The sequence below is a fragment of the Rhinoraja longicauda genome, chromosome 11, assembly GCF_053455715.1.
Source record: "Rhinoraja longicauda isolate Sanriku21f chromosome 11, sRhiLon1.1, whole genome shotgun sequence".
Classification (NCBI taxonomy): domain Eukaryota; kingdom Metazoa; phylum Chordata; class Chondrichthyes; order Rajiformes; family Arhynchobatidae; genus Rhinoraja; species Rhinoraja longicauda.
Window position 1 is genome coordinate 853020 of NC_135963.1, and position 15043 is coordinate 868062.

At 49.7% G+C, this 15043-nt stretch overlaps 1 protein-coding gene across 1 annotated transcript in view; it reads left to right on the top strand.

The window, feature by feature from the left end:
• Positions 1-15043, top strand: part of col24a1 (collagen type XXIV alpha 1) — a 171288-nt gene that overhangs the window by 2088 nt on the left and 154157 nt on the right. The window contains exon 2 of the mRNA XM_078408107.1: positions 7080-7144. Coding sequence (XP_078264233.1) covers positions 7080-7144 — 65 coding nt within the window. The remainder of the gene's footprint in view (positions 1-7079; positions 7145-15043) is intronic.

Consider the following 15043-nt stretch of genomic DNA (forward strand, 5'->3'; position numbering starts at 1 on the left):
AATTTCATTGCCACAGATGGCAGTGGAGGCCAAGTCAGTGGGTATTTTTAAGACGGAGATTGACAGATTCTTGATTAGTACGGGTGTCAGGGTTATGGGGAGAAGGCAGGAGAATGGAGTCAAGGGGGAAAGATAGATCAGCCATGACTGATTGGTGGAATAGACTTGATGGGCTGAATGGCCGAATTCTGCTCCTAGAACTTATGAACATTAGAATAAGTTGCCAAAGGCCTATGTTTTATAAAATGTGCAATGTGTTTCATACTTAGATAGAGTCATAGAGTGATACAGTGTGGAAACAGGCCTTCGGCCCAACTTGCCCACACCGGCCAACAATGTCCCAGCTACACTAGTCCCACCTGCCTGCGCTTGGTCCATATCCCTCCAAACCTGTCCTATCCATGTACCTGTCTTAAACGATGGGATAGTCCCAGCCTCGACTTCCTCCTCTGGCAGCTTGTTCCGTACACTTGGCCATCCACTGGGTTGACGCTCAATGCCCCAGTGTGTCAGTGATGTTATTCTGGGCTGTAAACAATGTGTTTGAGGAGGTTGGAGGGAGACAAATATTTGCACTGCTTTTCACTTCCTCTGATTACATTTGATTGTTCAAACGAGCCGGCCCAGAGTAAGCTGTTCAACATCTAATGGTAGGAAAAAATCTGCAGATGCTGGTTGAAATCGAAGGTAGACACAAAATGCTGGAGTAACACAGCGGGTCAGGCAGCATCTGTGGAGAAGGAATGGGTGACGTTTTGGGTCGGCTCCCACCCCCTCACCCAACATCGGTCTGAAGAAGGGTCTCGACCCGAAACGTCACCCATTCCTTCTCTCCAGAGATGTTGCCTGACCCGCTGTGTTACTCCAGCATTTTGTGTCTACCTACATCTAATGGTGTCTGACTGCTTCAGTGTAGAGGTGAGGCAGCTCCCTCAGCTGATTCACCACTTCATTGACAAGTATTCGGAGTGCAGGGATGGAGTCATTGTCTCCAGTGTACAACCCAAGGATTTGTGTAACGCATAAATTATCGAGTCCAAGGGCACAGAAACAGACCCTTCAGCCTGACCTGTCCATGCCAACCATGATGCCCCATCTATAGTTTAATTTAGAGACACAGCGCGGAAACAGGCCCTTCGGCCCTCCGAGTCCACACCAACCAACGATCCTCACACATTAACAGTATCCTACACATACTGGGGACAATTTACAATCTTTTTTTACTGAAGCTAATAAACCTACAAATCTGTACGTCTTGGGAGTGTGGGAGGAAACCGGAGCACCCGGGTAAAACCCACGCAGGTCACAGGGAGAACGTGCAAACTCCGTACAGACAGCACCCGTAGTCAGGATGGAACCGGGCCTCTGGCGCTGTAAGCGCTGTAAGGCAGCAACTCTACCGCTGCACCAGCCTGCTGTTCCATATCTGTGTAAACCTTTCCCATCCATCGTTAATGGAATGACGATGGTGCGTATCTTGGCCAGTTACATGCTAGTGCCACGACTGTTGCTACTGGAAGGGCTTTAATACCCAGAGGGAGCGGGGAAGGGGTGATCTCTGTGGTGGGTGAGTCAGGACGTGGCCTTTACCTGTTAAACCAAGGCCAGGACTGTGAGGAGTGATGATCACAGACCTGGCCTTTGTTAGTGCGACCTGTTGAAGCTTGGTCCTTTTCCTCAAGGAATGTCTATATCGATGGGAGAACTCTGTTTCAGTTTAGTTTATTGTCATGTGTACCGAGGTACAGTGAAAAGCTTTTGTTGCGTGCTAACCAGCCAGCAGAAAGACAATACATGATTACAATCAAGCTATTCGCAGTGTACACATACAGTGTACAGAGCATGTCAACGATCAAGTTGGAGGGGGCAACTGTTAAAAGACATTGGAAAGCTTTAGAGGAATATGGGCCAAACACGGGCAGGTGGGACGAGTGTAGACGAGGCATCTTGGTCAGCATGGGCAAGTTGGGCTGAAGGGCCTGTTTCCATGCTGTGTCACTCTACAAGGTAGATGGTAGTTCAGGACTGCTCTCTGGTTGTTGTAGGATGGTTGAGTTGACTGGTAACAGCTGGGATGACGTTATCCAAGTCAGGGATGGAAGGCAGATGCAGATATGGCCTCTGCTGTCTGCCCTTCCCTCTGTAGTCCATGGGCTCTCGTAGGTAATCACACCCCAGCTCTCAGGCCTGGGAGAGAACACAGAGGGAGGGAGAGTCCTTGTAAACATTGACATTTACAGACCAAAGGTAAAGCAAACGATGTGAGCGGATGCGAGAGTTCCGGAACAATCTACAGGGCGCAACGTTTAATTAGAGCAGTGTTTGAAATGCCTCTTTGAAGGCATGCTTCCTCGCTGGTCTGCTTCACTGATAGTTGTTAGTCACCTAATGGGGCAGGCTGCTACTTCAAGCACAAAACCACGCAGGGGTGTCGATTATATCGTTTTTTAACCTTTAACCCTTTCCTGGCTAACATATGATGAGCATTTGACAGCACTGGGCCTGCACTCGCTGGAGTTTAGAAAGATGAGGGGGGACCTCATTGAAACGTACCGAATAGTGAGCGGCCTGGATAGAGTGGATGTGGAGAGGATGTTTCCACTAGTGGGAGAGTCTAGGACCAGAGGGCACAGCCTCAGAATTAAAGGAAGGAATTTCTTTAGTCAGAGGGCAGTGAATCTGTGGAATTCATTACCACAGACGGCTGTGGAGGCCAAGAGAATGGGGTTAGGAGGGAGAGATAGATCAGCCATGATTGAATGGCGGAGTGGACTTGATGGGCCGAATGTCCTAATTCTACTCCTATCACTGATGAAGAGGTTCAGCAATGCAGGTTCAGTTTAAAGCTGCTGTCTGTGTGGAGTTTGCTCGTTCCTGTGTCTGCATGGGTCCCGTCCCCACCCCCGGTGTTCCGGTTTCCTCCCACAACGCTGCTAGCTTCACTGTTCATATCCCTTCGTTATCACCTCTTCCACAACCAACAATGGATCATTGTGAGCTCCACGGCCTTTGGTGCCGGCTCTGCTTTGTTCTGTACCTTTTCACACCTCTAGTTTCCCTCTCCCCTTACTCTGTCTGAAGAAGGATCTTGACCCGAAACATCACCCATTCCTTTCATCCACAGATGCTGCCTGACCCGCTGAGTTACTCCAGCACTCTGTGAAACGTCACCTATCCATGTTCTCCACAGATGCTGCCTGACCCGCTGAGTTACTCCAGCACTCTGTGTCTATCTAATGAATGAATGATACGTTATTGTCTTTAGTATCACGTGTGATACGTCCCAGTGAGATTCTTGTTTTGCATACACAAGGAATGTCAAGAGTCATCACATGTAGGTTGCTGACAAAGTATTGCAATTAATCCCCAATGGTCTCTCTTTGTTCTCTCGGTGGCATGTCCAGCCTCCGGCACCCACAAGGCCCCGTCCACGACCGCTGGCCCCCTCCCCCACCACAGGTAGGGATGCCAACTATCTCACTCCCAAATACAGGACAAGGTGACGTCACCGCCCCACGCCCCATGTGACCTCACCCAGCCAGCGGCCACGTTCTCCCGCTCCACCAATGGTGGCCGCCCGGGCCGGGAGGCTGGTTGCTAGGCAACCTCCGTTAAGCGGCGCCCGGGCCTCCAGGCCTACACTGCCCGGGTCGACGGTGTCCGGGCCTACAGTGTCTGGGCCTATACTGTCCGGACCTACAGTGTCCGGGCCTACAGTGTCCGGGCCTACAGCGTCCGGGCCTACAGCGCCGCCCGGGCCTAACATGGGACATGGGCGGTCCCGTACGGGACAAACCAATTAAGCCCAAATATGGGATGTCCCGTCTAATACGGGACAGTTGGCAACCCTGCTTCCTCCACCGCGGGCCCCTTCCTTCCTCCACTGTGCATGGGTCCTCTCCTGATGGCTTCATGGCTTCAGCCCTGTCCGGCTCTGGGAGCGGCCACGCTGTGAGTACAGTCAGGCTGTACAACACGAGGTGTGAACAAACACCATCGTGCCACCTTTATATGCTGCAATTCCGCTGGCAGTGAAAGCAAGCTAACAGCAGAGCCACTCCCGGGGCAATATCCGCAGCTTTGCGGGGCTAATTATCTCCGCGGTAATTAACTGGCAGCCGCGGGATTACAGGTGTGGGAGGAGGTGTCAGCTGCAATTACCAGCAGAGTGGTGAAGGAGGGAGGGAGACTTCACTGCCAGAGGTCACAGCCAGCGATCCAGAAAGCCGCTACCTGCAGTCAGCTCCGGCGCAGGTGTGGAATGTGAGGTACACTACACCGGGCAAGTGGCAGGGGGCCGGGAGAAAAGAGATGTAGTGTTGGAGTAACTCAGCGGGTCAGGCAGCATCTGTGGAGAACATGGATAGGTGACGTTTCACAGAGTGCTGGAGTAACTCAGCGGGTCAGGCAGCATCTGTGGAGAACATGGATAGGTGACGTCACAGGTGTGATTGCAGTAGGGGACAGATCCAACAGTGGACTTGCTGGCAAACCGCATCATCACACACTCCGAACACAAGATGTGAACACTGGGGAAAAAGAGGCGGCACGGTGGTGCAGCAGGTAGAGCTGCTGCCTCACAGCGCCAGAGACCTGGGTTCCATCCTGACAACGGGTGCCGTCTGTACGGAGTTTGTACGTTCTCCCCGTGACCTGCGTGGGTTTTCTCCGGGTGCTCCGGTTTCCTCCCACACTCCAAAGACGTGCAGGTTTGTAGGTTAATTGGATTCTGTAGCATTGTAAATTGTCCCTAGTGTGTGTGAGATAGTGCTGGTGTACGGGGTGATCGCTGGTCGGTACGGGCTCGGTGGGCCGAAGGGCCTGTTTCAGCACTGTTTGAAGTCTAAATCACAGGAGAATTCAGAATAATTTTGAAAAAAACAGAGAGAATAAAAGAAAATATTTATATAAAGTGATAGAGTGTTTAATGTCACATGTACTGACAACGGAACAATGAAATTGTATAAGGGCGGCACGGTGGTGCAGCGGGTAGAGCTGCTGCCTCACAGCGCCAGAGACCCAGGTTCCATCCTGACTACGGGTGCTGTCTGTACGGAGTTTGTACGTTCTCCCCGTGACCAGCGTGGATTTTCTCCAAGATCTCTGGTTTCCTCACACACTCCAAAGACGTGCAGGTTAATTGGCTTGGTATATGTGTAAATTGTCCCGTGTTTGTAGGACAGTGTTAGTGTGCGGGGATCGCTGGTCAGCGTGAACTCGGTGGGCTGAAGGACCTGTTTCCGAGCTGTATCTCTAAATGAAACTAAACCACTCCTGGCAGCGTGTTCCAAGCCCCTACCACCCTCTGTGTGAACAAACCTGCCCTGCATATCCCTATTAAACTTACCCTCCCATCTTTTAGCTATGCCCTTTAGTCTTGGACATTTCCACCCTGGGGAAAAGCTTCTGACTGCCTAGCCTTTCCACGCCTCTCCGAATTTGATATACCTCTATCAGGCCTTCCATCAGCAGCCTCTTACTTACATCCTCTCTCACCTTCGAGTTCTGTCTTCTCAATAGACAATAGACAATAGGTGCAGGAGTAGGCCATGCGGCCCTTCGAGCTAGCACCGCCATTCACCGTGATCATGGCTGATCATCCACAATCAGTACCCCGTTCCTGCCTTCTCCCCATATCCCTTGACTCCGCTATCTTTAAGAGCTCTATTTAACTCTCGAAAGCATCCAGAAAATTGGCCTCCACTGCCTTCTGAGGCAGAGAATTCCACAGATTCACAACTCTCTGACTGAAAAAGTTTTTCCTCATCTCCGTTCTAAATGGCCTCATATTCTTAAACTGTGGCCCCTGGTTCTGGACTCCCCCAACATCGGGAACATGTTTCCTGCCTCTAGCGTGTCCAATCCCTTAATAATCTTATATGTTTCAATAAGGTCCCCTCTCATCCTTCTAAATTCCAATGTATACAAGCCCAGTCGCTCCATTCTTTTAACATACGACAGTCCCGCCATCCCGGGAATTAACCTTGTGAACCTACGTCTTTGACATTTCTCCCCAGGGTACAGGACACACTCCAATGCTCTTTTATTGTGCGTGTGATGTGTGAAGGGAGCATTTACTGAGCATGTTTAGAGGAATGCACTGGATCTGAGTGTGTGTGGTTCAGGCCAAGGTAAGTATACGTGGGTTGAGAGGCACTGTGTTATGTTGTGAATGAAACAGCTGTCCTGGAGTTCACTCAACTGTCCTGTAATCAATGTGACTCGTGTGTCCAATGTTGATGGATTACCGAGCAATTGGAACGATTGCAAAAACATCTGATTTGGGGAGGGGGGGGGGGGGGGTGTCCACAGGGGATATGTAGACGGGGCGGTGAGCGGAGATCATTAAACCAGCTGCCAGCCGCAGGAGCACCCTGGAGTGACTTCCACCTCGCCAGCCTCTGACCGTGATCTTGCAGTTCCCTCACACTGACCGATGCACGTCTCTACAGCGGGTAGTGCTGCTGCCTCACAGCGCCAGCGACCGAGGCTCCATCCTGACCACGGGTGCTGTCTGGACAGAGTTTGTACCTTCTCCCTGCTTTCTCCAGGTGCACCGGTTTCCTCCCACACTCCAAAGATGTGCAGGTTTGTAGGTTAATTGGCTTCGGTAAAATTGTAAATTGTCCTTAGTGTTTAGGATAGTGCAAGTGTGCAGGGTGATCGCTGGTCAGCAGTAACTCGATGGGCAGAAGGGCCTGTTTTTGCGCTGTGTGTCTAAAGTCTGATGTCTTGGTTGGCATGGACTAAGTGGGCCAAAGGGTCTGTTTCCGTGCTGTATCACTCAATAGGATTAGTATTAAGTAAGTGCAATGCTGTGCAGGGAGATAATGGGCTGAAGATGGGTCTTGACCCGAAACGCCACCTGTCCATGTTCTCCACAGATGCTGCCTGAGCCGCTGAGTTACTCCAGCACTCTGTGAAACGTCATCTATCCATGTTCTCCACAGAAGCTGCCTGACCCGCTGAGTTACTCCTCTTTTTGTGTCTGTGTAATGGGCTGAAGGGCCTGTTTTTGAGCTGTATAACTCAGACACTGTTGCAGTTAAGATCAACTCATTTTGTGTGTTTCTCTTTAGGAAACCCCTGCTCTTCCTGGTCACAATATGCATGGCTCTGGGAATTGTACCTGTCCACTCACGAGGTAAGGTCTTATGTTCATCGCCTGCATCTCCAGGCATCTTTCATTCTCACCCACAGACAGTCAGTACACTACGAGCAAAACCGAAGGCTCTCTGCACTTTCTCGTTGTTTTCACACACTTTATGATCCCTTTGTGTTGACTACCCAGTTAAAGTCTCACTGCAGCTGAATGTATGTTGAACAGGAACATCAAAAACCTGCAGAATCCAAAATGAACAGACAAGATGCTGGAAACAAATGTCATGTCACAAATGTAATGCTACGGTGGTCATGGGAGATTTCAACATGCAGGTAGACTGGGAAAATCAGGTTGGTAATGGACCCCAGGAAAGAGAGTTTGTGGAGTGCCTCCGAGATGGATTCTTAGAACAGCTTGTACTGGAGCCTACCAGGGAGAAGGCAATTCTGGATTTAGTGTTATGTAATGAACCTGACCTGATAAGGGGACTCGAGGTAAATGAGCCATTAGGAGGCAGTGACCACAATATGATGTTTTACTCTACAAATTGAGAGGGAGAAGGGAAAATCGGAGGTGTCAGTATTACAGTATAGCAAAGGGGGTTACAGAGGCATGAGGCAGAAGTTGGCCAAAATTGACTGGAAGGAGGCCCTAGCAGGGAAGACTGTGGAACAGCAATGGCAGGTATTCCTGGGAATAATGCAGAAGTTGCAGGATCAATTTATCCCAAAGAGGAGGAAAGATTCTAAGGGGAGTAAGAGGCACCTGTGGCTGACAAGGGAAGTCAAGGACAGCATAAAAATAAAAGAGAAGAAGTATAACATAGCAAAGAAGAGTGGGAAGCCAGAGGATTGGGACTCTTTTAAAGAGCAACAGAAGATGACTAAGAAGGCAATACGGGGAGAAAAGATGAGGTACGAGGGTAAACTAGCCAATAATATAAAGGAGGATAGCAGAAGCTTTTTTAGGTACGTGAAGAGGAAAAAAATAGTCAAGGCAAATGTGGGTCCCTTGAAGACAGAAGCAGGGGAATTTATTATGGGGAACAAGGAAATGGCAGACGAGTTGAACCGGTACTTTGGATCTGTCTTCACTGAGGAGGATACAAACAATCTCCCAGATGTTCTAGTGGCCAGAGATCCTAGGGTGACAGAGGAACTGGAGGAAATCCACATTAGGCAGGAAAAAGTTTTGGGTAGACTGATGGGACTGAAGGCTGATAAATCCCCAGGGCCTGATGGTCTGCATCCCAGGGTGCATAAGGAGGTGGCTCTAGAAATTGTGGACACATTAGTGATTATTTTCCAATGTTCTATAGATTCCGGGTCAGTTCCTGTGGATTGGAGGGTAGCTAATGTTATCCCACTTTTCAAGAAAGGAGGGAGAGAGAAAACGGGAAATTATAGACCAGTTAGTCTGACATCGGTGGTGGGGAAGATGCTGGAGTCAATTATAAAAGACGAAATTGCGGAGCATTTGGATCGCAGTAACAGGATCGTTCCGAGTCAGCATGGGTTTACGAAGGGAAAATCATGCTTGACTAATCTACTGGAATTTTTTGAGGATGTAACTAGGAAAATTGACAGGGGAGAGCCGGTGGATGTGGTGTACCTCGACTTTCAGAAAGCCTTCGACAAGGTCCCACATAGGAGATTGGTGGGCAAAATTAGAGCACATGGTATTGGAGGTAGGGTACTGACATGGATAGAAAGTTGGTTGACAGACAGAAAGCAAAGAGTGGGGATAAATGGGTCCCTTTCAGAATGGCAGGCAGTGACCAGTGGGGTACCGCAAGGCTCGGTTTTGGGACCGCAGCTATTTACAATATACATCAATGACGAATGAAGGGATTAAAAGTACCATTAGCAAATTTGCCGATGATACAAAGCTAGGTGGCAGTGTGAACTGTGAGGAAGATGCTATGAAGTTGCAGGGTGACATGGACAGGTTGTGTGAGTGGGCGGATGCATGGCAGATGCAGTTTAATGTGGATAAGTGTGAGGTTATCCACTTTGGTGGTAAGAATAGGAAGGCAGATTATTATCTGAATGGTGTCAAGTTAGGAAAAGAGGACGTACAACGAGATCTGGGTGTCTTAGTGCATCAGTCACTGAAGGGAAGCATGCAGGTACAGCAGGCAGTGAAGAAAGCCAATGGAATGTTGGCCTTCATAACAAGAGGAGTTGAGTATAGGAGCAAAGAGGTCCTTCTGCAGTTATACAGGGCCCTAGTGAGACCGCACCTGGAATACTGTGTGCAGTTTTGGTCTCCAAATTTGAGGAAGGATATTCTTGCTATTGAGGGCGTGCAGCGTAGGTTTACTTGGTTAATTCCCGGAATGGCGGGACTGGCATATGTTGAAAGACTGGAGCGACTAGGTTTGTATACACTGGAATTTAGAAGGATGAGAGGGGATCTTATCGAAACGTATAAGATTATTAAGGGGTTGGACATGTTAGAGGCAGGAAACATGTTCCCAATGTTGGGGGAGTCCAGAACCAGGGGCCACAGTTTAAGAATAAGGGCCATTTAGAACAGAGATGAGGAAAAACTTTTTTAGTCAGAGAGTTGTGAATCTGTGGAATTCTCTGCCTCAGAGGGCAGTGGAGGCCAATTCTCTGAATACATTCAAGAGAGAGCTAGATAGAGCTCTTAAGGATAGCGGAGTCAGGGGGTATGGGGAGAAGGCAGGAACGGGGTACTGATTGAGAATGATCAGCCATGATCACATTGAATGGCGGTGCTGGCTCGAAGGGCCGAATGGCCTACTCCTGCACCAATTGTCTATTGTCTATTGTCTAAACAGTCGTCATGTTAGGCAGCATCCGTGGAGAGAGAACGAATGGACAGCACAGTGGCGCAGCTGGTAGTGCTGCTGCTGCTCACAGCATTGGAGAGCCGGGTTGGATCCTGACCGCCGGTGCTGTCTCTGTGTGTAGAGTTCCACTTTCTCATCCAATCCCCACACACCAGGGGTAATTTACAGAGGGCCAATCAACCTATAAACCTGCGAGGAAACCGGAGCACCCGGAGAAAACCCACGCAGTCATAGGGAGAACATCGAAACTCCACATACACAGAGCCCAAGGTCAGATCTGAACCTGGGTCTCTGGCGCTGTAAGGCAGCGGCTCTACCGACTGTGCCATTGTGTTGCCCTGATGGCTCTGGCCCAGCAGGTAGGTCTGACCCAGCCGTGTGTTTTAGCACTGATGGGTTCTGGTGCCTGTAGGGTTTCCAACTGTCCCGTATTAGCCGGGACATCCCGTATATTGGGCTAAATTGGTTTGTCCCGTACGGGACCGCCCTTGTCCCGTATTAGGCCCCGGGGGCGCTGTAGGCCCGGACACTGTGGGCCCAGACACTGGGCCCGGATTGTTCCGAGTCAGCATGGATTTACGAAGGGAAAATCATGCTTGACTAATCTTCTGGAATTCTTTGAGGATGTAATCAGGAAAATTGACAGGGGAGAGCCGGTGGATGTGGTGTACCTTGACTTTCAGAAAGCCTTCGACAAGGTTCCACATAGGAGATTAGTGGGCAAAATTAGAGCACATGGTATTGGAGGTACGGTACTGACATGGATAGAAAATTGGTTGACAGACAAAAAGCAAAGAGTGGGGATAAATGGGTCCCTTTCAGAATGGCAGGCATTGACTAGTGGGGTACCGCAAGGTTCGTTGTTGGGTCCGCAGCTATTTACAATATACATTAATGACTTGGATGAAGGGATTAAAAGTACCATTAGCAAATTTGCAGATGATACAAAGCTGGGTGGTAGTGTGAACTGTGAGGAAGATGCTATGAGGTTGCAGGGTGACTTGGACAGGTTGTGTGAGTGGGCGGATGCATGGCAGTTTAATGTGCATAAGTGTGAGGTTATCCACTTTGGTGGTAAGAATAGGAAGGCAGAGTATTATCTGAATGGTGTCAAGTTAGGATCAGGGGACGTACAACGTGATCTGGGTGTCCTAGTGCATCAGTCACTGAAAGGAAGCATGCAGGTACAGCAGGCAGTGAAGAAAGCCAATGGAATGTTGGCCTTCATAACAAGAGGAGTTGAGTATAGGAGCAAAGAGGTCCTTCTACAGTTGTACAGGGCCCTGGTGAGACCGCACCTGGAGTACTGTGTGCAGTTTTGGTCTCCAAATTTGAGGAAGGATAATCTTGCTATTGAGGGCATGCAGCGTAGGTTTACTAGGTTAATTCCCGGAATGGCGGGACTATCATATGTTGAAAGACTGGAGCGACTAGGCCTGTGTACACTGGAATTTAGAAAGATGAGAGGGGATCTTATCGAAACGTATAAGATTATTAAGGGGTTGGACACGTTAGAGGCAGGAAACATGTTTCCAATGTTGGGGGAGTCCAGAACAAGGGGCCACAGTTTAAGAATAAGGGGTAGGGCATTTAGAACGGAGATGAGGAAAAACTTTTTCAGTCAGAGAGTTGTGAATCTGTGGAATTCTCTGCCTCAGAAGGCAGTGGAGGCCAATTCTCTGAATGCATTCAAGAGAGAGCTAGATAGAGCTCTTAATGATAGCGGAGTCAGGGGGTATGGGGAGAAGGTAGGAACGGGGTACTGATTGAGAATGATCAGCCATGGTCACATTGAATGGCGGTGCTGGCTCGAAGGGCCGAATGGCCTCCTCCTGCACCTATTGTCTATTGTCTATTGACACTGTGGGCCCGGACACTGTGGGCCCGGGTGTCGCTGTAGGCCCGGACAGTGTAGGCCCGGACAGTGTAGGCCCGGACACTGTGGGCCCGGGTGTCGCTGTAGGCCCGGACAGTGTAGGCCCGGACAGTGTAGGCCTGGAGGCCCAGGCGCCGCCTAACGAAGGTTGCGTAGCAACCCACCTCCCAGCCCGAGCGACCGCCATTGGTGGAGCGGGAGCACGTGGCCGTTGGCTGGGTGAGGTCACGTGGGGCGCAGGGCGGTGACGTCACCTTTTGTCCCTTATTTGGGAGTGAGGAAGTTGGCAATCCTCGTTGCCAGCGGCTCTGCAAGGCACAGACACCCTCCACACACTGAGAAGCAGCTTCCCTCCGCTGCCCTCTAATCCACCTTCCAATTGCCTTCAAACTGTGTCCCTTCCGATTAAAAATAAAAATAAAATACAATGTTGCATTTCTACAACATCCGACACACCTCCCCAACGGGCTGTGCAAAGTGTGAAGTATGTTTAGATGTGTGCAGAACATGTAGCCACGTGTACGGCAGAACCCTGCACACGGGTAGTGCGTTATTAAGTCGCATGTACTGAGTGATGGTGCCTTCTAACCAGTTAAACCACACAATACATGAGTACAACAGTTAAGGAAAAACATAGCTTAGGGCGGCACGGTGGTGCAGCGGTAGAGTTGCTGCCTTACAGCGAATGCAGCGCCGGAGACCCGGGTTCCATCCCAACTACGGGCGCTGTCTATACGGAGTTTGTACGTTCTCCCCGTGACCTGCGTGGGTTTTCTTCAAGATCTTTGGTTTCCTCCCACACTCCAAAGACGTGCAGGTTTGTAGGTTAATTGACTTGGTAAATGTAAAGAAAAATTATCCCTAGTGGGTATAGGATAGTGTTAATGTGCAGGGATCGCTGGTCGGTGCGGACCCGGTGAAAGGGCTTGTTTCCACACTGTATCTTTAAACTAAGCTAAACTAAAAGTGCTTAGAGTGCAAGAGTCAAGAGTGTTTAATTGGCATAAGTGCCAACAGAACAATTACATTCTTATTACCGTGATACAGTCCCATTATCGTACTAACACACAGATAAGTATATAATAATCAATAGTAGAATAAATTAATAACAGTAATACAAGGTAATCATGTATTGTCTTTCCGCTGTCTGGTCAGCACGCATCAAAAGCTTTTCACTGTACCTTGGTACACGGGACAATAAACTAAACTGAACTGAACTTTTCCTAAATAGTTTAAAAGACTAAAGCCTGTAGTGCAACCAAAGACACACTCCATAGAAGACCATGAAGTCTTGAGTGAAACTCAAGGTGCCTGAGTAACCCAGCGGGTCAGGCAGCATCTGTGGAGGGATTGGACAGGTGACGCTTAGGATCGGGAACCATATAGTCACAGCGTGGAAACAGGCCCTCCAACCCAACTCGCCCACACCGGCCAACATGTCCCAGCTACCCTCGTCCTTCCTGCCCGCGTTTGGTCCATATCCCTCCAAACCTGGCCTATCCATGTACCTGTTTAAATGTTTCTTAAACGTTGGGATAGTCCCTGCCTCAACTACCTCCTCTGGCAACTCGTTCCATACACCCACCACTCTTTGTGTGAAAAAGTCACCCCTCAGATTCCTATTAAATCTTTTCCTCTTCACCTTGAACCTATAAACCTTCTTTCGACTGATTGTAGTAATGAGGGTGAAAGCTGGAAAAGAGAGGTGGGGGTGCAAGAGAGAGGCACAAGAAAGTACAGTTGTGGAATGTTGAGAGAAACGCCAAGTGCTGGAAGGATGACTTCCAATGAACTCTGGAAGAACTCACTCTGTGGATGGCTCAATTGTAATCATGCATTGTCTTTCTACTGACTGGTGAGCACGCAACAAAAGCTTCTCATTGTACCTCTGCACACGTGACAATAAACTAAAAACAAACGCAAACTTATTGGGTCAGGCAGCATCTGTGGAGGCGTAAAACACAAAGTGTTTGAGTTCCCCCTACTAGAATCAGAGATGCCCCCCCTGGCTTTGATTAGCCCGGCCAGCTCTGTGCTGTTGATTTGACTTGACTTTGTCTGTGGAACTGATGCGCTACAATGCTGAGAACTATATTCTGCACTCTGTATCTTCCCCTTTGCCCTACCTGTTGTACTTGAGTTTGCAACACAAAGCTTTTCACTGTACCTCGGTACACATGACAATAATAAAGCAAAACTGAAATCCAAGCCTAAAAGCTTACTGCAGCCTGAGCTCCCTCTGAGAGTTGTACAGTGCTCTGCTGCCGGCCTGATGGGGCTGTGGGATGCAGCATCTGTATTGCAGTTGTTGCAGGTGTGGGATGCAGATGTCCACATGCTCCTGGCTCCCTCTCCAGCCATCTCTCTCCCCGCTCCTGCTTCCGACTACTGTTACCCAGCTGTCAGATCAGCACTCTCGGCTTAGATGTCTAACTGTTAGAAAGTTCCAAGGATGGCAAAGGCAGAGGGAAAACAAATGTATGAATCAAACGCGTATCGCCGATTCCCTGGAGCGCTGGGGCTGAGGGGTACATGGATAGGACTTGTTTGGAGGGATCTGGGCCAAACGTGGGACTAGCATAGATGGGACATGTTGGTCGGCATGGGAAAGTTGGGCTGAAGGGCCTGTTTCCACACTGTATGATTCTATGACACAGGGACATATACAATAACCAGTGGTACAATTAATTAACAATCCGTAAAATTAGATAGGACCATTATCGTACAAAACCAAAGTCGGCAGTGTAACCACGGGCACAGTCCGTAGAAGATCACAGTTGCTGAGGTCAGTGTTGTGCGGTGTTCAACAGCCTGATGGTTGTTGGGGAGAAGCTGTTCTTAAACCTGGAGGTCACGGTTTTCAGGCTCCTGTACCTTCCTCCCGATGGTAGCAGCGAGATGAGAGTGTGGCCAGGGTGGTGTGGGTCAGTGAGAGTGTGACCAGGGTGGTGTGGGTCAGTGAGAGCGTGGCCAGGGTGGTGTGGGTCAGTGAGAGTGTGGCCAGGGTGGTGTGGGTCAGTGAGAGTGTGGCCAGGGTGGTGTGGGTCAGTGAGAGTGTGGCCAGGTTGGTGTGGGTCAGTGAGAGTGTGGCCAGGGTGGTGTGGGTCAGTGAGAGTGTGGCCAGGGTGGTGTGGGTTAGTGAGAGTGTGGCCAGGGTGGTGTGGGTCAGTGAGAGTGTGGCCAGGGTGGTGTGGGTCAGTGAGAGTGTGGCCAGGGTGGTGTGGGTCTCTGATGATGCTGGCTGCCT